The 26,943-nt window shown below is 41.0% G+C and overlaps 1 protein-coding gene across 1 annotated transcript in view; it reads left to right on the top strand.

The window, feature by feature from the left end:
• The window catches only part of LSAMP (limbic system associated membrane protein), a gene marked incomplete at its 5' end in the record, with an annotated part of 219,063 nt that overhangs the window by 33,563 nt on the left and 158,557 nt on the right, over positions 1 to 26,943 (top strand). The window contains one exon of the mRNA XM_083500629.1: positions 25,617 to 25,742. Within this exon, the coding sequence (XP_083356755.1) occupies positions 25,617 to 25,742 (126 nt within the window). The remainder of the gene's footprint in view (positions 1 to 25,616; positions 25,743 to 26,943) is intronic.

Here is a 26,943-nt window from a genome sequence, read left to right as displayed (position 1 = left end):
TATCCCAAAGCGAGAGTGCTGTTTGGTTTAGGGAAATTTCTATATTCTACAAAAAGAATGGGTAAAGAACTTAAACATATTGTCCATTATATACTTTTTCATTTCTGAGAATTCCAGCTTGCAATACAGTCCAAATATTTTCAGTAATAATGAGGAGAGAAAAGAGTAAAATGCACATGTTCTAGCCATGATCTAGGAAATCTTGCCTACTCCAATTTAAACTGAAATAATCTTTTCAATACAAATTTAAAGAATGCTGGGATTATCTTCAAATCACACACACCAGGTAGGATTTCTGTTTACATGGTTGTATGCTGGATAGACAGGGCATTCACACACTCCCCTTCATGTGTTGAGAGGGTCATAGTGGGGAGGCAAGTATTATCCGAACTGATCCTATGCAACTCTTACACTCATTACACACTCAAGGTATGGCATGCTTTAAATGAGTGCAACACTGTCAGAGTCTTCTCAATTTTAGCTGCACCCTGGGTAGGCTTGCCATACGTCAGGATGACGTGTCTTGGTTTTCTAGTGTAAAAATGGCGTCGGGGGAATTTTGTCGAATTGGCAAAATGTCAGGGAAATCCCAGATGTATGGCAATGTGATGGGAAAAGCAGTGAAAACAGCTCTTAAAGCTTAAAATCACTAATTTTGGGGGAGATTTTCCCAAAACAGCTCAACAATATGGGTTTGTTCCCCAAAAAAGGTATTTTGCTTTTTGAAATATGGCAACCCTAACCCTGGGCCTATATTATTTAAAAACACAAGGAAGACTTGCAAACTTGTATCACGTTTGCTTTCCTCCAGTCTTTCACTTTCTCTTCCTCATTTCTCCCTGACTTGTCAGGTATAATTAGTAGTTGTTGAATGAATTGATCAGCTAATTTCCTCCTCACCCTCGGATGCATTTAATCCATTAGCAGATGATTTGTAGAGACTTGGCTCCCCCCCCCCCGGAAAAAAAAACACCACACACACCATTTCCTTGCCTGTGTTTTAACAATAATTATATTTACTAAATCATCACCATTTCCTGATTGCCCACCTCACTATGTTCTTTATTTCCCTTGGAAAAGGCTTTGTGGTATTTTTACCAAGCACTTTTGCATCTCACTTGTTTTAAAAAATCATCTTGAATGTCACCTCTCTTTCATATATTAATGGGCATATCTACTACATAGCAATTTTCTCCTTCTTGATAAAAGCTGTCTAGGACATTAACCCATTCTTACAGTTTATGCAATTATGTATTCCTTGCTTTGCAATTAATTTAGAATACCTTTTTATCCACGTTGACTTGTTTCCCTTATAGATAACTTTGCCCCACATTCAGATCCTCAGAAACCTCCAACTGCAATAAGTGTTGGATAATGTTGTGTGCTATGTTGTGCAGTGGGGTGATTTAGTCTTCTGCAGAGCTGAAGTCTTCTCTTCATAAAGATTAATAAAAGGTTTATTTATTTTTAAAGTATCCCGAGCCGCAAGTGGAAGCATAATGATACCAGAACCATATATTGCGGAGTTGGAAGGGACCATGAAGATCATCTAATCCAATCTCTTGCAATGCAGGAATCTTTTGCCCAGCCTGTGGCTCAAACCCACAACCTTAAGATTAAGAGTCTCATGCTCTACCCTGTTAAACACAGTGAATTCAACTTTTCTTTTCTTTTTTCTTTTTTCTTTTTTTAAAAAAATAATTTTTATTAACCGACCAATCACATCAAATCAAACCAAATTACATAAATATCAAATTACAAAGCCAAATTTTAAATTTTTGTTGGGGGTACCCATATTTCAAGTTCTGAAGGGGATCCAATCATCTTCTTGCTGCTGCTTTAATGTCCACAAATCTGTCCATATGATGTTCACAGTGCTATCCAGTCCTTTCTTATTGTTTTCCACATCTCTTCTTGTTATTCTCATATATTTCTCCTTTCTCTTTGTCTCCTCTGATGCTCTCCAAAGCGGGTTAAGACAAATTGTAATCCTGTGTGGATATTTTTATTCATCCAAGAGCCATATGTGAATTCAACTTTTCAGGCTGGCATTGGAGACAGCGGTGAAATTTTCATAGGGGAACAGTTAGGGCCAAAGACACTAGCTTGTGAGGGGGCATGGGGGGGTCAATGTCATGCATGTGACATTGTGTGACATTGTGACATCCTGGCGTCATGCACGAAAGCATTGTGCTTCCCTCCCTAAGCTGAGCAGAAGTTTCCCTGGCTTTGAGAAGGAGGTGCCACGGTTTTGACAGGATGCTGGAGCTCTCCTACCTCCTTCCAAAAGCCGGATGGGCTTTGGGAAGATGGCTGGACTGATCTTGGATCCATCAGAGCCTCTCACTCTCCTCCCTTAGCCAGGCAGAAGCTTACTGGGCTTTGGGAAGGAGGTACCAGGGGAACATTTAGGAGACCAGCTTAGTCCCCTGAGTCCAATGACTGCAAGCCACTGGGAAACATCCACATTGAGGGTTGTGTTCTGTGACTTACCCAAGGCAGGAATATATGACTAGCTGATTTGCGTGTGCTTCTCGCTTTAAGCTCCTCCTTCAGTTTAGTTCCAGTCTTCACTGAAGGCGGGTGTATTTCTCCTACTCTTCTTGCTTTACCTTTTGAATTCAGGTTCCTGTTGGATCTAGATCTACTGCTGGGCAGTTTGGTCTAGATCCCCTTGAAGGGGGCCCACATCTGTTATCAGACATCGTAGCTGATGTGGCAGTTGGGAGATAGGTTCTGCAAGACATCCATCCTCATCCATCCATCCTCATACCATCCCTTGCAGCTATACAATTTTCACCCAGTTTATGTAATTCCTTCTAGGTGGATGTGCCCAGTTCCAACCTGAGAATGGAGCAAAGGGCCTTCTAGGGTAGCATAAGGAGACCCCCATTGTCATACCTTATCACACTTCACTCTTTTTACACTGACCTCCTTGATTATTCACTCAACCCATGCCACTTTGCATAATCTACTCCTTTTTCCTTGTGGTGTCTTTTCATTGTTTTCTTCTCGAGATGAAATATCATTTTTGCTTTTGTTTTGTCATGGACAAAATTGAAAGGGGAGTTTAAAGGGAAGAGCTATTCTTGACAAATCACATTGTCTAATGTGCATGTCTCCTGATGCCAACCTGGAAGCCCTGTCTACCATAAGTGATCAATGTTCCTTGCTAGCTTTCTTGAAATCATGACGGCACATGAGAATTCTTAAAAGCATCTTCATTCCAAAAATTGTTGTTCAAGTGGCTGAGAAGCCAGTACTCTTGTCTTCTATATCCTACATTGCCTACTGTGCCCCCAACCTCAGCACAGCACAGCACTGCTTGAGCAATCAAGTAGACTGAATAAACAGGAATAGAAATGTATGGGACTATGTGATTTTGTGTGCTGCCATTTCTTAATCTGATATCCTGGCATTTAGAGGGTTAGCTTGGCTTTACTTTGCAGCACTTCCTATTTACCTTTCCTTCCTATTCATCCAAGGAGATGCAGTGTTTAGAAACTGCAAAATATACATACCATACCTTACCAATGATACTATATATGCCGCTGGACATATCGCTATGTGGCAATATATGTCCACTCAGCCTTCCTACCTGACAGTGCCTATCTGCCTCAACTTCAAAGGGAGGCAAGTAATGGCATGCTTGCGGCCTCTACATTTCTGTTCTTGTGTCTCTTGCTAAGTGGCTTATAATAAACAGTATTCCCCTTGAGAACTGCAAGACATACTTTTCTAAGAGAATTAAATCTTAATGGAAAATTACAGTAATTAGATACGATATCTACGGCTCATGTGGTTTTTTATGTTCCTGAATCAAATTGGAGTACTAATTTACCCTGGAAAATATGCAAATCAGAATTTTGAGGCCATTGAGAACTCAGAATTTAGACTTCATTGGTCAATCATGCAGGAAAAATCTGAACTTTGAAAATTAAGGCAGCCATTTTGCCTGAATGGTAGGCTGGATATTGGGAAAGCATAAAGTGTTCTGATATCTGTCAAAGTATTATCTGAATAACACATGGCTATAGCCACGGCTGGCACCCGAAGGTTCACCACACTGCTCCAATGAATGAAAAGTTCCAGGGGACTAGCATTAAGAAGTAGGTTCCCTGTTGACGAAGGTCAGTGAAATAGTCTGGGAATTTCATAACAACTGTGTTTGAAAATATACAGGCTGGCCATAGACAGAGGTACAGCTTACAGACTGTAACAGAAAGCTGGATTTCAAGGGAGATAGTCTGCACCCTCAGGTGCTTATGGAGCCCAAACTCTTTAGGTCTTCTTCTGTGCCTGATCTAAACTGCAGTCTGTTTTTCTTTTCACAAAACAACACCTTGCCCCTCCCCCTGTGATTTCTGACCATCACCTATCCATGTTAGCTCACATGGAAGCACACCACTTGAACATCATGGACAACAGCACTCCTTTGACAAATCCAGGTATTGCCTCCAGCAACCCACACTATCAGAGTGGTCTGATAGGAAAGAATTCTCATAGGAAATGCCAGAGCTTATTTTCTTGTGCAGTCTGACTATGGGTTGAGATGATTCCCCTCCCAGGGAAGGACCAGTAGACATGTCATATCACATAAACCCAAGCAACTGGGAATCATACTGCGGATGTTGTAAGAGTTCTTGGACTGCTCAAATCTAGCGGAGAGACCTATGTAGCCATTAACTCTCTTCACTGAACACAGGCATTGTGGATATTAATTTGTGTGACTGATATGAGGAAGTAACAATTGGAAATTGAAGTGGAAAGCAAGTATTTGAACACAGTGTTCATTTCCATAAACTTTTAAATATGACAGTGCAGCATAAATACATTCTCTCTCTCTCTCTCACACACACAGAGAGAGAGAGAGAGAGAGAGAGAGAGAGCGCACACATAATGGCCTCTAGGTTGCAGGGATGTGAATACAGCATCAAGAAGTTCAGGTATATTGCAGTCCTGGAATTGGTAATTGAATTTTTGCTCTCATTGCTATCCCTATTGTTTTTTACATCATACAATCTGAAGAAATCCTGGGTTATTACTGATTTGAATATGCAAATTAATTAGCATAGAAACAATATCAGCGTGCTTTCCGAATTTATGAAATTCTTCAAAGGTCTGGGTTTCTTCTGTGGTTCCTTTTACCAGTCAACTCATGGTTCATTTGAGGAATTTTTGTTTGTTCTCAATTTCAGTGCATATATTAGCAAAGTTGTCCCAAAGTTAACAATTTAACATATCAAACCGTATATTATTCTTCACTACATTTTTTGTTCCTCCAGCTTCCCTTTTTACTCCTTCCCTTGCCTCTCTTTGGTTTTTCTTTCACTCTCTGCCTCTAATAGTCTCCCCAAGTGATAGTTAGCTATCTCAAATTCAAGACAAGCTGTCTCTGCTGACAAACACAGACGTCAGTCACACTGCTCACCAAAGGGGAAAAGACAATTGGTCTCTACAGCACACATCTGATGGCTCCGTTCTTTTCCATGGTAGGGAAGAAATCTGTTTCCCTTCAAACTTTCTTAGTCCATTTGATTTGCATTGATTATGTGGCCTTGGGGGAATGAAAGGTGAAACAGCAGAAGTTGAGCTCCTCCACTTCATGGGGTACCCTAAAACCCAAAGGGTATATTTGTGATTTCATCATAAAGTTGTAGCAGCCTAAATGAGTCGTACAGTCTAATTCCTTGTGCTAGGTCATCCCCTTGTACACACATACCCAGCAGTACCTCATTTAATCCTGTGTGTCCCTAAACCGCAAATAGATTTGAAGCCTCTGATTTAAAAATAAAAATAAAACCATTATTTCCCTTGAGTAGTTAGGCTTTTTGCTTCTCTTCTCTTATCAAACAAATATTATATATGTTACTCCTCGTTTATTCAAACATCTGCTTCTGGTGTTGCTGTGCTCCCACTTTAAGGGGGAGCAAATGGGTGGATGTGTTACTCCTGCTCTTATCTATATAACTCTTAAGAATATGTCATTTAAAACATTATTGAAAATGTTTGGTTGTAAGTCACTTTGGGTTGCCTTTAGCAAGATAAAGCAACTAACAAAATTAATAAATATTAATAACAATAATATTAAAAGAAGCCCTGTGCTTTGGTGTATCTCAGTGATGCTCACCAGTATCTGATCTTGTCATGTCCTTGACCTTGCATGGTAGCAAGCCAAGCCAATAGCTGCAGTACCTTGGAAAGCTCCAAATTCGAAGCCTATCTAAGGACTCGATTAAATAATTTTATATCTTCAGGAGCAGATCACACTCAGAGGCTCTGCACATTCCTTGAGAAGTCCTTAAACAGGCAGTCCTTAGAGCCCAGCGTTCCTTCGCTCTGAAATTTTCTTCCAAGATGATAATGATGATGATGACAATGTATATACAGGCCTTCATCCAAAAAATCTCAGGATGGTTCACAAGATCTCAGGAAAAGATCAGGGGATGTAGGTTGCTTCCTCGGGGGTTTACAAGCTCCAGGAGTACAGACCCTTATCAGCGGTCTCTAGCTCAGGAGCCTCTGATCTGATGCTCTCTGACTCAGGCCTGTTCATGATGGTAAGGGTTTGATCACTTTCCAGTAACTCTGCTGTCATTGGTTCAAAGGATCTGGCCTGGCCCTTCTCATCTGGATCAGAACCTACGCTCCAGATCAGCATTGGGATCCTGACAACCAATTTATCAGAGAAACTAATGTAGGAGATTTTTATCTCCTCTTTCTCCAGACTCATACCTTAGGGGAAACATGTTATTTTGTAAAGAATAGGAACTGAAGCAGACTCTGGTTTGGTTTACACATGCACATACTTCATTTGGTTTCTTTGCACTTAATGTTTCTTCCTCAAATTTTCCTTGACATGGTAGTACAACACTAGCTATTCATTACATTCAGTATTAATCAAGAAGGAACATTTAGATTTTTTAGGCCAAAAATTGAGATGAAATATTTACTGGTGGGGAATTCTTTTCTCACTACTGATTCTTGCAACCTTCAGCATGGAAGCTCTTAAGTTTCATCTTTTTTTTTTTATCTGGTTCATATTGATTCCCTTCAAAGCTTTTACTTTTCTGTTATTTTTTACCGTATTGGCCCAAATATAAGCCACACCCACAAATAAGCCGCACCTTAAAAATCTGGGGGCGGGGAGAAGAAAAGACATTTCCCCATGCTCCTGGGCTGCTTCCTGGAGGGGGCAAAGCGGTGTGGCTCTCTCCCCCAAGAGCAGCCCTGGAGCCGTCAGGGAAAGGAAAGGTCGAAAATATAAGCTGCACTTTAACTTTTCACTGTCAGAATTTGGGGGGAAAGTGTGACATATATTCGGGCCAATACAGTAATTGAAATTACTCTGTGCTTTTCTTTCCTGTTCAGTAACATGGGTTATTCCAACTAATTGGGAATCATGTAATGAAGAGGACGGGATGCAGGTGGCGCTGTGGGTTAAACCACAGAGCCTAGGACTTGCTGATCAGAAGGTCGGTGGTTCGAATCCCTGCGACGGGGTGAGCTCCCGTTGCTCGGTCCCTGCTCCTGCCAACCTAGCTGTTTGAAAGCATGTCAAAGTGCAAGTAGATAAATAGGTACCGCTCCAGCGGGAAGGTAAACAGCGTTTCCGTGTGCTGCTCTGGTTCGCCAGAAGTGGCTTAGTCATGCTGGCCACATGACCCGGAAGCTGTACGCCGGTTCCCTCGGCCAGTAAAGCGAGATGAGCGCTGCAACCCCAGAGTCGGTCACGACTGGACCTAATGGTCAGGGGTCCCTTTACCTTAATGAAGAGGATGATGTCTCAGTGTCATATAGATTAGACTATATGATGTCATCGCAAAGCCAACTGAGAGTAAGGAACAAGGACTGCATCAGTTCTGTGCATGATCTCAGTTTGTCAGACAACTGATTACCCTCACTACTATGGCTCAATATTTTCTGCTCCATTTGTCACAATCCTTGAAAAAGTGTTAAATGGGAAAGGAGCCACTGCAGATACTCTCAAAAAGTGTCTCCCTCATTTCAGTTCAGCTTTAGCTCTCTATGCTTCTGATAATGGATTTCTGCAGAAAAATACATTACATAAATTAAAATTTGGCTGATTCTACTTTTTTCAGTTCATTATAATTTTATTCCCTTGGCTATTAATGTGCATATATTTTAGTTCAGAATCAAAATGTATCATATGTTTTCTAGTCTCAAAGCTATAATACAGAATCATGTGTGATTGTGAGTGTGTTTATCACACACACTGCATCATAGTGGTTGTAGTAGGCTGTACAAACAATATACTAGCCACCTTAATTGGATCCTGATGCAAAAATATTAATTGAATGACCCAGCAAGGTTGCAGGAAGTGGTTTGACGCAAATGGTAAAACATTATGAGAATAAAATACTGAGACAATAAAGAATGCTAATTGCTGTGTTAATTGAACTTAGCTGTTGTGTCCTTGGCTAGCATTCAGCGAATTTAATTAAACCAATGCATATTTTGGTAAATTTACTTGAAATTTCTGCCTACTATTCCACTTTGGTGAAATTGGAAATTTCAACCTGAATTAAGTTTTTAGTTAATTTCAACAAGTGACTTTTGTGCAGAAAATTCCATCTCATATTAAGTGGCACTGATTCACTTATTATGTGCTTTAATTTCTTGTAAATCCCATAAAGTAGAATTGCAAAGCACCTACCACTACTAAATCAAACTTTTATTGTCTCAATGAATATAATTTCTGTATGCTGAACAGGAAAGGAAAACCAAGACAGCAGATGCTTTGTCGCCATTGTTACTGGAGTTCCATTTTGTATTTTTGCAAAGCTTTAGCCACATGATTGATGCACTGGTTTTGCTCCATTCAGTTTAGCAATCTATGCAATTTTCTACCATCCTGATTGAGTTTGTACCTTTCCTACAGATGGCATTTTCCTTTCTTAACTGTCTCCTGAATTCCTGAGTTACTGTGATGCATACGTCATTGGGAGCTACCCATGTGCATCTGATGGTTTGATTTCTGCCTTGTGCCTTGAGGCAGATGATAATATTAAAAATGTGCAAACTAAATGGCCAGAATTATTCATACTGATGTTCACAGCAAAGTCTCCTATTAAGAAAATAAGAGCATCACTGCATCAAACCGAAGGCCTAATTTTTGTCCAGAATTCAGTTCTTTAAAGTGGCATGCTGGCTCTGATCCTGGAGGTAATATAAACCATTATGGCTAGTAGCCATTCATAGGCTTGTCCTCCATGAATTTGTCTAATACACATTTGTCTAATACACTTTTAAAGTCATCTAAGTTAGTAGACATTGCCACATCTTGTGGTAGGAAATTCCTTATGTGCTGCAGGAATAAATATTTATTTTTGTGTGTCCTAAATCTTCCAACATTCAGCTTCAATAGATGACTCTGGGTTTTATGACAGACAGAGAAAATCTTCACTTCACAGAGAAAAACTTCATAATATCTGACTCCTATATTGCAGAAAATTTATGAGTCTGGAAAGAGTAAATAAAGCAAAAGAATCAACAGTTTGCACTATTATTATTTATGTTCATCTTGCTTGACAGCACAAGTAGTCCTCTTTCACTTTGCAAGCTCCACCACTATTTTATCAATTAGCAATACTAAATTCTGTTCATATTTTGCTATTTTTATTTCTAAACATATTAAGGCTATTTGTTTCCACCTGATATGCAATTTGCTAAAAATACATTTTCAGCCAGTTGATTCAAAATCCTAGCAGCTCTTATTTGTTCCATTTTGTCTTGTCTCTAGAGATTAGTTCAAAGCAATAGATCACACCTAACAGTGATGAGGTTGCAGCTTTGGACTCTATGAATGTAGATATATGCTCAGCTGCATATAGCAGAATTTCATGTTATCACCAGTTTTATTCCCTTGATGTTACAGAATAAACTTCATATCCACATGTAAATGAGGGCAAGTTGCATTACATGGCTTTTCCTTGTCATAAGTGCAGTGAAAGTTGAAGATTTGCATATTATAGACTAACACAACTTGATCTAATAAGGACTGCCATTTTATCTCTTTTGTATCATGGAATAGTTATGGCATGAAGTGTTGTGATGGATAGTGTTATAAGATTTTGAGCCCAGCTTTGTAGGCATGAATCATAACACACCAGAGAAAATGCCTAAAAAGAACTTACCGTGCACTTCAGTTGTGTATAGCTTTTGCTCTTCAGATGCAATTTCAATATTTTTATGGGTCACTTCTGTGTTCCAAAGTATTCAAACTTTACATCACATGACTTTTTTAATCTGCCATCCTATATCAAATGTAATCAGGATGCAATCGGATGAGACAATGGTGAAACATTCCATTTGTGCATAGGGTGCCAAAAACGGGGGGAGGGCTATTCTGAAACTGCTTTATCCATAATTTTGGTAATTATTGATATACATAACAATATCATGTGGGAATATTGTGCCTTGCAACCTGAATACTCCAAAATGCTAGAAAATAACTTCAAGACTGTCTCTCTTAATACCGCGTACAGTGAATGACAGCATCTCCCATGTTCAGCTGTCAGAATTGTGCAGGAAAAAAATATCCTCCCTGCCCACAGCAAAAACATGAGCATTGGTTATTTCTTGTACCCACTTTCATCATCAGACCTTTTCCTTGTGCCTCTCACACTGACAAGAGTACCAACTTGTACTCATCCTTTTTTCAACTTGTTAGTTTTTTAACCATATACAGTGGTACCTCGGGTTACAAATGCTTCAGGTTACATACGCTTCAGGTTACAGACTCCGCTAACCCAGAAATAGTACCTCAGGTTTGCTTCAGGATGAGAACAGAAATTGCGCAGTGGTGGCGCAGCAGCAGCAACGGGAGGCCCCATTAGCTAAAGTTGTGCTTCAGGTTAAGAACAGTTTCAGGTTAAGAACGGACCTCTGGAACGAATTAAGTACTTAACCCGAGGTACCACTGTACATGGAAATGAGATCAACCAGAACCCCTGCAGGAAGGCTACTCTTCCACTTTTGTTCCTGTTTGCCAGGGTGGGGGAATCAAGTTCACAGTAATGACTTAAAGCAGGTATTGGGAAGCTGCAGCCCTTGATATGTTGTTGGACATCTCCCATCAACTCATTCCTGATCATTAGCAATTATGGGTGAGGCTGATGGGTGCTGGGAATCATACAACCTCCAGGGGCTCATAGATCCTCCATGTCTTGACCTAAATGATGATGGGATTCAGCCTCAAAATGGTTGTAAAATGTCATCCCCAATAAGCCCAGCTCTGTTGTGAATTAGCTCAAAACTGAGCGTTGAAACACATGTTAAACTCAACATAGGGTTGCTGCTGAAAAGAGGCTTGTGGTGATGTGTTCTCCCTGGTCCAGTCCTATGATATTGAGCTGCTTACTGCATGGATCTCCGCTGTCATCTTGTGAGACTTTACATTCCCTGACACGTGTTTGTGTTGTCCAGCTTCAGTAACGTTTATGGGAAATTTCATATTTCTTAGTTTAATTTAGGTAATGTAGATAAAATACTTGACGATTTAGATGGCTATTAGTTGTCCATTGTCCATCAAATATGAAATACATCTGTTCTCTCAATGCTAAATATCTAGAAAATATTGTATCTGTACTAAAATTTTGTGTCTAAGGAGCAATTAAGTGAGAAGAGTTGCTTCTTTATATAAAAACCATGGTCTTAGGAAGCTGCCATCTACAGTGATCGGTTATCACTGCTAACATCAAAATCCCATGCCAAATTCTCACAAACACTTTAAATATAAATGCTGCTCCAACACATATATTATTAGGTTTGGTGTTTTTTTAAAAAATACTCTTTACCCTGTTGGATTAGTCAGTATCCCAGGGATTAATCATTTGGATTTAGTGCAGTAAACACTTTGTAGTGTAATTTAAACATGCAGTAAGAATAATGCCTTGCACCATTATTCACAGCATGTCTTTAAAATATAGTAATCAGCAAGCTCTAGCTGGTATCAAATTTGTAGGGCAAATGCATCTAGAGATTATTGCTGGTAACCTTATTTAGTTTTACTTCATTCTGCAAAGAGAGTAAATTTTATTTTATTTTAAACCATAAATTCAAGAACAGAATATATAGAATTCTTTGGTCAACTCCTTAAGAGTTCAACCATGGTTATGTTACATAATTTCCTTTTGACAGTTGGCTAAGTTATCATCATTGTTATATCTGAATGAAGCAGAAGCTAGCTTTATTCTACCTTCATCATTCTTGTTACAGCGGTACCTCAGGTTAAGTACTTCGTTCCAGAGGTCCATTCTTAACCTGAAACTGTTCTTTACCTGAAGCACCACTTTAGCTAATGGGGCTTCCTGTTGCCACCGCGCCATTGGAGCACAGTTTCTGTTCTCATCCTGAAGCAAAGTTCTTAACCCTAGGTACTATTTCTGGGTTAGCAGAGTCTGTAACCTAAAGCGTATGTAACCTGAAGCGTATGTAACCCGAGGTACCACTGTATTGTTGAGCTGGACCTAGACTGAGCTAAAGTCCTAGTTGATGTAGAAGATCCCATTAAAATCAAAGTGAAAAATAGAGTCATGACTAAGTACAATTAATATAACTGGGAACTAAATGCAACTAACCTAGTCTGGATCCAATCTGTAATTGTCATCACCATTATATGATGATGATAATGATCGTAGCTACCATACAAAACTGAAAATAACATAGACCCTGCACACATGCTGACAATTAAGAGTATTTTGTTCTTTATGAAAACAGAGAGATTGGAACCAATAATTTTCTATTCTTAAACTAGTATTTTCTATCGTTAAGGTTGGATGGAAGTAAACCTATATCTCATTCCAAACCTGCATAGTTTTCACAATGTAGACCTGAATGAGCAGGGTGAGAGTCAAACTAGATATTATTTTAATCATATGGTGAACAACCACATCAGGAGATTTTTTTTAATTTATTTTTTTAAAAGTGTGCTCACTCCATCAGCACATATCCTAAAATATGAGGGGGGGTTAATGTAATATAATGCTAATTAATATAATACTAAGTGCACTGGCACTTTAGCATGCATTTATCCAACTGCAGATCCATTTAACTGGAGGTGGTAGGACAGGGGCCTGCCTCTCTCTACAAGTCACACCCGTCAGTGGTCCTGCTCTATGCCTTCCCTCAGTGTTGACATTTCTATTCCACCTTAAGGAACAGGCATGTTGCATGTCACATGTCTGTTTACATTCCAGCACAGTATGCTGGGAACTTCCATTTGTGTATAGCTTTTGCTGTTCTCTCTGAGACGACATGAGAGAGAGACGACATGTTTCTTTGTTCTGATTTATGCTTAATAAATCTGTAGCTATAGAATGACTTCACAAGCCTCACGCCTATTCTGTGTGTGCAGTACACTCTGCTAATAGCATGCCCTGGCTTTTGAAGTCTGGGTCACTGATTTATGTCGGAACACGGGCCGATGGAAGGAGATGGCACAGCTGGGGCTTATCAGTTGGCCTCCCGACCCTCTTCATGTTGGCAACAAGTGCGCTTCACCTGGCTGGAATGCGTTGTTGAACTGTGATCATGCTTCTTCTTTACCTGCAGTGGCAGATCTTGGGGTCTCAAATTTTAGTGGCACCCTGTGCAACACCAAAATCTGGCACCCCTCCTCCCACCTCTCGCCTTCCATTGGATGTCATAGTTCTGGAGCTTCAGTACTCCAGAAGCTCCACGCCAGGTGTGACTGCACTAGTTGTGCTCCCCCAGATCTACCTTTGTTACCTGGATGGTGAGATTTGTGTGCAGAAACATCTGACCTTTTCAACACTGGTATAGTATTGTGTTGCATTGTGGAGTTTTTAATTGAATAACTTTTTTAAGGTTGGATACTGCTTTGGGACTGATATGGAAGGTGGTATATAACAGTTTTAAAATATTAATAAATAATCACTCTTAATATGCACACTTTTATTTGGAAGCAAAACAAAAAACAAAAACCCTCCAATATTGGTAGCTGTATGTGTCTCCAACCAAGAAATTCAGAGCCTGAAATCCAGTCAATGAATTCAGAAGAAAAGCAATTTGCCTGTGTGACTGAATGGAAGATTTTGGAATTGTATTTGCAAAGCAAAGATTTTGCTTCTAAAGCTAAGCAGCAGCATATTTGAGACCTGGAAATGTTGGTGGATTCTGATGCATCAGTATTTAGATTGAAATCAGATTTAACGTATTTGCAGGTGACAATCACTTCCAAGTTGATGAACTCAGTTGGCTGTGATAAAATAAGGATGTTGGATTTAGTTCAGAACAGGTGTGTGGTTCTGTGTGTCTATCTGTGCTGCGTTCGTAGTATACAGAATCTTTTCTGCCCTTCTTCTCTGAATGCAAAGCACCCTTAAAAGGATTTGGGGTTATTATGAGATACAGTCCAGTCTTCTTTTCCTCTTCTAATCAGGAAACTAAATGATCTCACTTCAAAGGTGCTCTTTGAAGAATGCCTACTTGATTACTGAGCAAAGGGGGAGGGGGCTAATAAAATATTTACGCAGATAGGTCCGAGCCTAAGATTTGTATCTTCACACACACCCGAAGTTCAAGGTTATTAAGACTGAAAAAGGTTCGGTTTTGCACCTCCCTGTCTCTTCAGAAGTTCCTGCCACATATATCCATGCAGATTAAAAGCCCAATGACTTTATTACACTCTGTGATTCACGCATGCGCTTTAAACCTGGTTGGTCTGGTTGCCAGCTGCCAGTTTCTTGCCTTAAAACACAGGTAAAATGTAAGGAGTGCTGCAAAGACAGCCACTGCTTCATTCACCTCTAGCTTTGGGCTCATATTTTGGCATAGTATGGTATATAAAAGTGGCAAGGAATCAAGTGTCCTGATGCATTGCCTTAGCCAGTATGGAGACATTTTCAGTGATAGGTTCTGATGGTCTCCACGTCTGCTTTTTCATTCCATTCTTCTCATTATCCATGATTTTCTATGTCTCCAATTTTTGCTACTAGTATGGTAAGAACATAAGAGGAGCCTGCTGGATCAGGCCGAGGGCCCATCTAGTGCAGCAAACCATTATCACAGTGGGCTGGACAAGGTAACTGTTAGATGGATTGGTAGCTGGTTGACTGAACAAACTCAGAGTGCTCACAAATGGTTCCTCATCAACCTGGAAACAAGTGACAAGTGGGGTGCCACAGGGTTCTGTCATGGGCTTGTTGTTGTTCAACATCTTTACAAATGAGCTGGATAAAGGAATTGAGGGGATGCACATCAAATCTACAGATGACACCAAACTGGGAGTGTAGCTAACGCCACAGAAGACAGAAACGGGATTCAAGTTTAGCTTAACAGATTTGAGAACTAACAAAATGAATTTCGATAGGGGCAAATGTAAGGTTCTACACTGAGGCAGGAATAACCTGCTGCACAAATATAAGATGAGTGACATCTGACTTGCCAGTAGTACATGTGAAAAGGATCTAGAGATCTTAGTAGACCACAAGCAGGGACGAATGAAGGCTAACCAACACCCGGGGCGGGGCAAACTGCCGTTTGCTCACATGTTGCGCTGCTATGCATGCATAGCGTCGCTACATAGGGCGCATGTGCAGCGTTGCTACCTACAGCACATGCATGCGACACTGCGCATGTGTTGTACATTGTGGTTTGCCGCCGGCGCTGCTCGAACACCGTACGGATGATGGCGGGATCCTCTGCGAACGGAGAATCCTCCACATGCAGCTGCAGTGGCGCAATGGCTGCTCACGCCGCCGCACCTGGGGGTGGCGGGGCGAGCACCCCGTAGTGTGCCTTCTTGTCACACACACCCCAACATGGCACCTGGGGCATATCACCGCCCCCTTGCGACGCTACTGACCACAAGCTTAATATGAGTCAACAGAGCGATGCGGCAACCCCAAAAAGCTGTGGTTTCCAGCAACTGGTATTCAAAAGTATTACTGCTACCAGTAGTGGAGGCACAAGTATAGTTTTCATGGCTAGTAGCCATGCAACTGAAGCAACCCACTGGCAAAGCTGTATAATTGTTCTCATTATTTTCTTGCTTATTCCATTCCTATTGAAAGCTTTCCCCTCACCCCTCTAAATAAAACTTGTGAAATGGGTAGTTGAGATCTTAGTCATATTGCTACAAAACTTAATGAGTGTTTCTCTTTCTGACATATTTTAAAAGAGCCCAGGTGTAGTAACTAACTGAATTGACCTTTGATAACTGCCACTCTTGTGTGCCTGTGAGCAGATTTCAACCAAAACAAAAAATTACAGGAAGCTGTTCTTGCTAAATCAAATTGGATGCTTATGTAGCACTTTGTATCTTCAAAGCGATTCGTGGACATTAGCATGCGTCACCCTAAAGGGCTTGGGAATTTGCTTAGATTGTTAGCCTTGTGGACAGAGGCAGCATCACGCTGCTTCTTGTTATAGGTGTAAAGAGCAGTGATTAGCCTACAATGTAGAGGAGAAGAGGAAAATTAGCCACTCACTTCTATTTACCAGTTCTGCCCCCTCTTTAAATCCCCTCTCCTACTTCCTCACACTCCTCTCATTCACTTTAACTCAACAATGACTAATGAGGCCAATTTGATGCCAATTAGTTGCCATAGGAAAGGACTGCTAATTGTAGCAGCCAAGGTGTCAGCTCCAAAATGCTCAAGGTGTGTATGTGCATGTGATGGCCAGCATGCCCCCCTCCCTTTAATCTTCACCTGGGGGCTGATTAGTTTCTTTGTATTTGTTGCAAAATGTTGTTAATTAGGAGCTAGGGACAAGGAAATTACAGCCCTCAAGGCTTAATTGGGAAGCTCCTGTGGAGGCTTTTATGACTATAAACTCCTTTTTTTAAGACGCAGGTTTAATGGTTTGCTCTTTGCCCTTATAGTTGAGGACTACAAAGTGCTAGAGTACTCATTTTCCACACTAAAGGAACAACAGATGTAGAACGTCAAAAAGATGGTGGATCACCAAAATTGAAGACGCATGAGAGAAATTGATTCACAAAAGTGCCCAAGTTTACTGAAGACTAGCACATTTTGGAAATCCAGCTTTCTTCTTAAGAGGCAATCAGGGGAAATGTGCATCTTGAGTCCTGGGCATTTCTGAATCAAACACCTTTGAGCAGGGTAACCAATGTGGTACTCTCAAGAGGTTGTTGAACTACAAACTCCATGAGCCCCATCCAACATGGCCAATGGCCAGGGATGATGTGAGGTGTTGTCCAACCACATCTAGAGGACACCATTTTAGCTACCACGTCCCAAAGAAATATCCTAGCTAGAGTCATGAAGCATACTCTCTGGATTGCCTCTGGAGAAGAAAATCGTATTTCCGAAATGCTTTGGGATTGAGTAAGTACAGACACTTTTGAGAATTGACTCCTCTCTCATTTCTTGACTGAATGGTGCCTTTCATATTTGCTTCCTAGATAACCAAAATCCCAACAAGTGGGGAAAATTGTGTGAAACCCCAGATTTTGGCTTTGCAAGGAGCTTGTTAGAGAAGTATGTACATCTTCTGTTGAGTCACAACTGAATCAAATGTGAAATGACTCACCTGAAAACCACTAGGTTGGAGCTTATCTGAAAGGTCTGATTGTAGTGCTTTGCTGTGCACCCATCACGTTCCACAAGGATGCCCTCAGGAGCCAGGGGCCCAGTTACAGAAGATAAAAACCTCCATCAAAAGCTCATTAATAAGTTGTATATACAACACAGTCCAAAAAGCCAGAGAATTAGTTTATGTCCAAATATGATCCAGAGACAAAGTCTGGCAGCGGTCCAAAGTCAGTGTTTTTAGCGTGATTCCTGCATTGCAGGGGTTGAACTAGATCAGGCATAGGGCAAACTTGGCCCTCCAGATGTTTTGGGACTACAACTCCCATCATCCCTAGCTAACAGGACCAGTGGTCAGGGATGATGGGAATTTTAGTCTCAAAACATCTGGAGGGCCGAGTTTACCTATGCCTGAACTAGATGATCTTTTGGGTCCCTTCCAACTCTACAATTTCATGATTCTGATATCACAGGGAGTTCAGACATGGTCCAACACAGCAAAGCAAAGAGACTAGAATGAAAAAATGAGATACCAGGTCAGGACTAGGCATGACAGCTGGACAAATGCACAAATGAGTATTCTCTGGATACCACAGTTATAAAATGATGACTATCTATATCTATCAATCTATTTAAATTTCTACACCACCCTTCATCTGAGGATCACAAGACAGTTTACAATATAACATTGTAAAAGAAAAAATTAGTTTAGCACAGAGAAAAAAGTAGGACCACAGAATATGCATGTTTGAATCATCCTGTTCATTACACAAACCAAATACTTGGGTAGTTTTAAGGAGGAGGGTCATCCTTGCCTCTCCTTTCCTTATCTTCATCTCCCCACCCCACCCCCACCCCCACCTATGTACAAGATGGCTGACATCATGAAGACACAAGGGTAATGAAAGAGCAATGGACTTGGATGGGTGATTGGGTCAGAATGAGGAGACAAGTAGCTTGAGGGAAGCAGAGAGGAGGAATTATCGGAACCAGAGAAATGAGACTAGGAACTTGTATATGAAAACAGAAAGGAGCCAGCACAGGCATTCACTCACAAACTAGTGCAGTTGTAGTAAACAAGGAAGTATCAAGAGAGCCACTCAGAAGTTACTGCCTTTGTCTAAAAATGATATTTGTCTTCCAGCAGCTGTTTTGCCTGTATGTGTTTTTGAAGATATTCCCTCCCCCCACATTTGTTACAAGTGCAGTTGGCACTTAAGAGACATGCTAATGTTTTGTGGAAACAAATCACTTGCTTTCATCTTGAGTGCAACCCTGATTGCACTGGGGGATTTTGGTATGTTTTCATGTCTCATTCTTTTCATCATTTACATCAATGTGACTTGTTCCTGTCATGAAAACTAGAGCTTGAAAATCACCAGGGTTAGATATGATGTAGTGGGAAAAGACTGTCTGCCAGCTTCTGTAGAGCCCTGTCAGTGGCCTACCTTACAACAATGCTATGCACAGTTCCATGCTCATGAATAGCCTGTGGCCCAGCTGTCTCACCATGGGTGTAGCCAGGATTTATCTTGGGAGACAGCAGAACCTCAGTTAGTTAAGTATTTTTATTGGTTTCTTTAATTGGAGCAGCTCCCCCACCCACCTACCCATGCCCATGTGTCCCACCAGAGGAACATAACTACAGTGGTGCCCCGCAAGACGAAATTAATTCGTTCCGCAATTTTTGCCGTCTAACGAATTTTTCTTCTTGCGAAGCACGGTTTAAACGGTCTAACAAAGTCGCAAGACGTTTTCGTCTTGCAAAGCAAGCCCATAGGGGAATTTGTCTTGCGAGGCAAATCGCGAATGAAAAAAACCTTTCGTCTAGCGAGTTTTTTGTCTTGCGAGGCATTCGTCTTGCGGGGCACCACTGTATTGGACCCTTTCCCCAATGGAGCATGAAACACTGGGACCAGAGACTGTGAATTAATGCGGTCCCTTTAGGGAGATGAAGTTTTCTTTAGCACATTTTATGCAAGTACTGGGACAATACTGCCAAAATTATGATTCTACACAAAGGCATTTCTTCTATATAATGGCACATTGTTCTTAGGTTGTGCTGAAAGTGGCACAGATCCACAAGTCACATCAGAAAGCCCAGCTGAATTTGGCAAAATGTACAGTGGTACCTCGGGTTAAGTACTTAATTCGTTCCGGAGGCCCGTACTTAACCTGAAACTGTTCTTAACCTGAAGCACCACTTTAGCTAATGGGGCCTCCTGCTGCTGCCGCACCACCAGAGCATGATTTCTGTTCTCATCCTGAAGCAAAGTTCTTAACCTGAAGCACTATTCCTGGGTTAGCAGAGTCTGTAACCTGAAGCGTATGTAACCCGAGGTACCACTGTATTCTGGATGTTCAAGATTGGCTTCTTTGGCGGTCCAGACTCTCCCCAAGCCACACCGCTCATCTTGACCTGGCTGGGGTTTTTCCTTGCACTGTGATAAGGCCTCTTTTTTTGCCTGGATGGAGGGTGGAGAAATGTGGGAAGAATATAGCCTCCTGTACAAAAATATTTGTTGCTCTGCTCACTTTAGCCTCTTGCCCCAAACACCATGTGGCCCTGAAAGGTTGTCCATGAGGGAATGTCGCCCTCAGGCTGAAAAAGGATTCCCAACCTTGACTTAGAGGTAGATTCCACTAGTTCCAATGTATGCTCCCCTTCATTAAGGAAGCATGTATAAAGTTAGAGTTCACAGACGTCTACCCCTAATGTACAACTTAAATATATTACATATGCTCCAGCTGTCTTAGCCACTAGGGACAATACTTATTTAATAATAATAATAATAATAATAATAATAATAATAATAATAATAATAATAATAATAATATATTATTCCATCTAATTGGGTGACTATATATATTAAATTTCCATACCACCCTTCATCCAAAGATTGCAGGGTGGTTTACAATATAAAAACAAAAATACATACCGCAATAACAAAACAAAAAGAATAATCTGACCATACAGTTTAAAAGGCTTGCTAAATAAAATAAAAGTATTTTTTTTAAAAAAATGAAAGAGTACAAAACAACTTCCCCCATTATTTATTTGATTCCATTCACAAATCGCTCTCCCTAAAATATCTCAGACGAATTTCACAGTAATCACGGAGCACGCACCTAGAGTAGTTCAGGTTTGCTTTAAAAGCTTTACAAATATTTCAAGCTGCTGCGAAGGTCCACAACAACTCTATTAGCGCAGGAGAGCCAAGATTGTCCTTAATGCAGCCAAGACTTCCCAATTTAAAATTGTCCTTTAAAAATTGCATACAAAGCAGGTGGGGAGGAGAGAGAAGCTAGTACAATGCTGCAAATTAAGACGATGCTGCTTTTAACACCTATGATTTCTGACACAGTGGGGGGGGGACCCATTAGAAAGGAAGGCTTCAAATGATTTTGGTCTGTTTTAACTAGTGGATGACTCTGAATGTTGACCGTGTAAGATCCAGTCTTGCTTTAGAGGCTGAGTGTATTCTGGGACTGTAATGTTCATCATAGCCCTCCCAAGCAAGAGTGGCAGGCTTCCCAAGGGAGTTTGCCAGTAGTTAGGTCGCCACATGGACAGATTTGTACAAGCAGGAGGCATTTGGAAGCAATCAGCCTAAAATATCAGAAATTTGAATTAAAAAAAAGATGAAGAAACTGAACTATGAGGTTGTCTGTACCTCTCTGGGGTTTGCTCAACCATTTCTTTCATCAGGGGCCCCCAATCATTTGGAGACATATTTAGAAAAACAAGAATTGTTTGGGGCCACACAAAACACACACATTTCCAAGAAGGAAAAGTGGTAATGCTCAAAAGCAGACATCTCCGAACAAATGAAACACAGCCAAAACAAGAAACCAATATGTCACAAAAAACAAGCAACCCCCTCCTGAAATCCCAAAAATTCCCATATAAAATTGGGAAGGGGCCTTGAAAGACACCCAGGAGAATGTCTGATGGTGTTGTGGTGCCCACAGATGCCGGGGGGAGGGGCAGCTCCAGTGCTACATAGATGGTGCTGAAAATCACTTGCCAGGGCAAACTAAGGAAGCCGCCTAGGGTGGCAGAATGTTACAGTCCCTAGACCAGGCTCCCATTGCTGTGTCACAGAATTACAGTTTTTTTATTGTTAACTCATTAATTATTTGATAGAGTTTAGATGGAATAATTTATATTCGTTCTATGTAATAATCAAATTTTCAAATGATGTTAAAGGTCTTGTAGCATGCACTTTAACTTCAGAGTTTGATGAGCATAAAACATCAAACAAAATTACAATCTGCGTTCCAACTTTTCTCATTTGTTCAGCTGATATAGGTGAACCATTTTCAAATGAATCAGTTAGTCTGTAAGGACCTTTCTCTCTCCATTTCTGAATAGCACGTTCTTTTCAATCAGTTTTGTCAATCAATCGTAGGGCTCAGTCGGTAGAGCATGAGACTCTTAATCTCAGGGACATGGGTTCGAACCCCATGTCAGGCAAAAGATTCCTTCCTTACAGGGGGTTGGACTAAGTTACTCTCGTGGTCCCTTCCAATTCTATGATTCTATGATTTTCCTGTCATATAAAAAGTGGGTGCAGTACAAAAGGCATCCACAGTGAGATTGAAGGAGCTAATTTAGGTGCCCACATCTTCCATACTTTCAGATCTACCTAAGCAAATCGCTTTACTATAGAATAAAAAATGTTTTTAATATATGTTAAAAATGGTAATCTTGGTACTCTGTATCAGGGGTGGCCAACTCCCGAGAGACTGTGATCTACTTTTAGAATTAAAATCTGGCAGTGATCTACCCCCAACTTTTTTGGGGTTCAGGTCAAAGTTGTTGAGGAGGAAAGCCCCATTTTTATACAAATACTTTCTTGGGAGTGAAGTTCCATTTTGGGGGGGGGGTTAAAGACAAGGGTCAAAGGGGAAAAGTCACTCACAATAATATTGCTTTGAAGGAAAACAGCAAAAAATGATAGCAAACTTTGTACACTGGGGTAGAAGACCCAGATTACAATTAGCTGTGATCTATCAACAGTCTCAAGGTGTGTGTGTGTGTCTTGCTGTACCTAATTTACAAAGTTATCATGCTGTGGCATGATAACTTTGTAAATGAGGTACAGCTATCATCTTTTGCTACTTAAAAAAAATAATTCTATGTCAAAATACAAATGGGTATAGTCTGAAACAAAACTTAAAAAAAAATATGGTAGAACTATCATTTTCACCTAGGACACTGTTCCCATCCATGATAATGTCTGCCTAGACCAGTTTTTGAAATCGTTCTTAATATTTCTGATTAATGGCAGAAAATTAGCTTTATAACGTTTTTCCCAGGTTTTTGTTATATCAATTCCAAGATATTTAATATATTGTGGGCAGATCATAAAGTCTATCTTCTTTCTTAATTCATCTTGTAAATCAGTTCAGACACAACAATTCTGGTCTAGTTTTATTAATTGTCAGTCTGGTCACTCTGCCAAATGCTTCCGTTTTCTCCAGGCAGTGAAACAGGGAGGGCTGCCCTGCCACTTGCAAATGACAGGTCTTCAACAAAGCCTTGCATTCTGAAACCAGCTCCCAATAGGACTATGTTTTGTTGGTATTCTATGCAGTTGGAATAAACCATATAGAAGCTGACTTTCAAAAAGTAGGTTGACTACAGAATATATGCAATACAGTGGTACCTTGGTTTACAAACTTAATCTGTTCCGGAAGTCCGTTCTCAAACCAAAACCGTTCTTAATCTGAGGCACACTTTTCCTAATGAGGCCTCCCGCCACTGGTGCCCTTCCACCATTCAGATTACCTTCTTAGACTGAGGTAAAGTACTCAAATCAAGACACTATTTCCAGTTTTGCGGAGTTTGTAAACCAAATCGTTCTTAAACCAGACTGTTCTTAAACTGAGATACCACTGTATATGAAGAAATGACTCTCAGAGGCTCTCCTGATTTGATTAGGCGATAACCAACCCTTCCCCCAGACTTTCGAAACAGTGTGATGCAAAAGAACTGGCTGATTTGTGTTTCTGATCACAGTATGTGAAATTCATCCCACACAATCACTCTTTCTGTTGGCTCTCACAGCCTTTTGTTGCTAGTTTCAGCGGCACGCTAAGCTATAATGGACAGAATTCCCATGTACTTCAAGCCTTACAAACCTATGTTGCCTTGGCCTAGTTCTCCAAGCTGCCCATTTCCTTCCATGCAGTCCTAATTTTCAGCTTTCTCCTCATACCTTCTTTTCTTCAGCTTCGTATCAACTCCTGTTGTTTCCCCAGGCCCTTCCTTTTTAGATCTGCTTGAGTTGCTTAAGAACATAATAGGAGCCTGATGGATCAGGTCAATGGCCCATATAGTCCAGCATCCTGTTGTCACATTAGGTGAGCTTGCAAGCTAGACCAACACTCTGCCCATCTGCAATTTCCAGCACCTGCTATTCAGAGACATAATGCCTCCTACAGTTGAGGTAGAACATAGCCATAGTGGCTGTTAGCTGTCGATAGCCTTGTTCTCCTTGAATTTGTCTGAACTTCTTTTAAAGCCATCCAAGTTGGCGACCATCACTTTAGCCACCCTATCTCTTTATTGAGGGAAAAATTGGCCGCCCCTGCTTGAGGTGGAAAGAGCAGTTGAAAGGCTTCTAGCCAGCAAACTTCCAAATGGACGAGAGCACGATTTTCACCTAAGAAGCCACCGCTTAAGGTGACTCAGCCTTGTGGTTATTTTAGCCTCCATAGTGAAGCAAAGCTATTTGATTCCCTCTGTGCTCCTGAGTTCCTGCTTGGTGCTCTGGAAGCTGACTCATGGCTCTAGCAAAATCAAAAGAGCCAAGCAAATATTGTATACATTTTCTTTACTCAGCTGTACTTCCACAGCTAAATATAGCCCTGGCATGACACACTGCATTGGTTTGCACTCAGTTCACATTTCCAGGATTATTTACAGAATCACAAGGACTCTTTGAAGTGAAAGCACAGATTCCGAAGCAAAAATATGCATCGTAGGGGGAATTTCACAGCAAATTCAGCTTCCTGCCATGCCGAAGAAGACACCGCAACCTTACCTTCAAATGGAAACTGTATGCTATACAAAGAGATTAGTAAATCCCATGAGTAAATGCTTTCTCAAATTCAAGGGTACAGGCACTTTTACTTCGGACTTGTTGGGGAGCACTGATGACAGAATATATGTTAAAACTGCAGACCCATAGACTTAGAACATGGGTTGAGCTTGGCAGGAGTGAAGGAGTGGGGAAGGTGATTTGGAGGGGTGAACCTGCCTGTCAAAGTGCTGGATCCTGTCCCTGCCTCCTGCTATAAGCCCTTTAGGGAATAGACACAACTCAGTGGTAGAGTGTCTGCTTTACATGCAGATGTTCCCCAGTCCAATCCCCAACATCTCCAGACAGGACTGGGAATGTCTCCTATCTCAAATCCCAAAGAGCTACAGCTTCCTATGCTTCCCCCACCTGACTACAGTGAAGTAAGCTAAAGTGGCTGGCCCAGATGGGCTGCTGCGGAAAAACTGCAGGCATATTATGAGTCCAGTTTCTCCTGTGCAGCGTATATCCACTTGAGGCAGAGCATTCCTCTCCTTTGCAGATATTTGGTGCTACCTAGGTTTGAAATATGGGCTGCTGCCATAACTTGCAATTTGGCCCTAAGGCTGCACTCCCATGCAGATTTATTAGAAAGCAAACTCCACTGAACACAGTCTTGGTTTATCATTAATGAATACATTAAGTTTTGTTGAAGTAGTTCCTGAAGACTTCAGTGTCCAAAGCTAAAAAGTGTCACTCACTGCCTCTTCCTGTCCCTACTCTGTGGTATTCTGATCACCTGTGTAATGAGTTATAGTAAATAATAAAAAAAGCAGTGGGCTTGCTCCTGAGTACGGAGAGTTGGGTTGCACAACAGCAATGTATATCAGTGAGAGTAGCACCTGAATATTTGCCTTCAACGTGTTATTTTTACTTGACTCTTAGAATGAGGGGATTAGGAAGGGCACTCAGTAACCCAACTATGGGGTAGAGCTGCTCTGAAGTTGAAAAGCTGAGCCAAAACCAACCAACCTTTTTGTTTCCGTAGTTCCACCAAAGATCTCCAACATCTCATCAGATGTCACTGTGAATGAAGGCAGTAACGTGACCCTGGTGTGTATGGCAAATGGGCGCCCTGAACCTGTTATCACTTGGAGACACCTCACCCCTACAGGTAGGTAGCCTTGGTCTATATCTATGTGCTTCTTATTGTTTCCTGTTTTGCACACCAGCAGAGGATGTTTCAGTGTAAAAACAGCCAGGAAAAGGTAAGCTCATTGGATCAACAAAGTGTTGATGGGTGTATTTTTTCTACATCAGACTGTGCCAGTCAACACTGGGACATTCTGCTTGCTGCTAGCAGCTGTTTTCATCTAATAGATGTGGTCTTTGTCATTGCAAATACAATATAGCAATAAGGGAACCTATCACTAGCCGCAGACAAAGTGAAAAGGCCTTGCCCTTCTAATAATGAGTTCAAAGTGAGCCTTTCAAAATCACAAAATTGGCTTCTAGTATGGTGCCAATAGTCATTTCTTACCTGCAGTCTTAAGTCTCTCTATAGACTATTTTTGCAGATAGGTCATAGAAGAAAACAGGTTGGCTCCCCCCACCCCCACCCCCCGTTTTGTGTTACAAAAGAAGAGATGCTAGTAGGAATTCAATGAGTGAGAAACCAGCCAGGCCCATTGACCATTTAATTGTTCCTTTGATACTTTAATGTTGGTTGTCTTGGAAAGGGCACTGTCATTAGCCTGACCCACAGGGCAATCAGAATAGGGAGGTTGCTTTCTGATTATTTATCCTTTTAGCATTTATCTTAGACAGAAAAAGAACATGCTTATGGCAATACTAAGAGCTTCTTGACACTGAAGCCTTCCAGACTAAGTGCTGCATCACACATCAATCAGCAACAAAACCAGGTTCATTATCAACTATGCACTCTATGTGAAGGCACAGCCAGTTTCTGATGAATATTTCTGTATGATGCATGTGTTTTCAATCAGCTGTTTTCAGAACGATGCTTAGCAAGACAAAACCTTATGTGCACACCTAAAAATGTAAAGTGTGAAGTGACCCCAAGATGATTCCACAGTGTTTTCATCTATATTATAACACACCCACACACACACATATGGCATATTTTAGCCTTATCATAAAATGGCAATGCAGATTCTAACTGTGCCCAGTGAAATTTTCCACAGATGAGGGATAGGGAACCTATGTTCCTCCAGAAGTTGCTGAACAACAACTCCCATCATCCTCAGCTATTGAACATGGCATGCTGGCTGGGAAGTTGTAGTCCAACAATATCAGGAAGGCCACAGGTTCCTTGCTGAACACCAGTACAATTACTTCTGAATTCTCAGGTAAAT

The sequence above is a fragment of the Podarcis liolepis genome (assembly GCF_965112155.1).
Source record: "Podarcis liolepis genome assembly, chromosome: 4".
In the NCBI taxonomy this organism is placed as follows: domain Eukaryota; kingdom Metazoa; phylum Chordata; class Lepidosauria; order Squamata; family Lacertidae; genus Podarcis; species Podarcis liolepis.
Note: the sequence above shows the minus strand (reverse complement) of the source record. Positions and strands in the feature narration are given on the sequence as shown.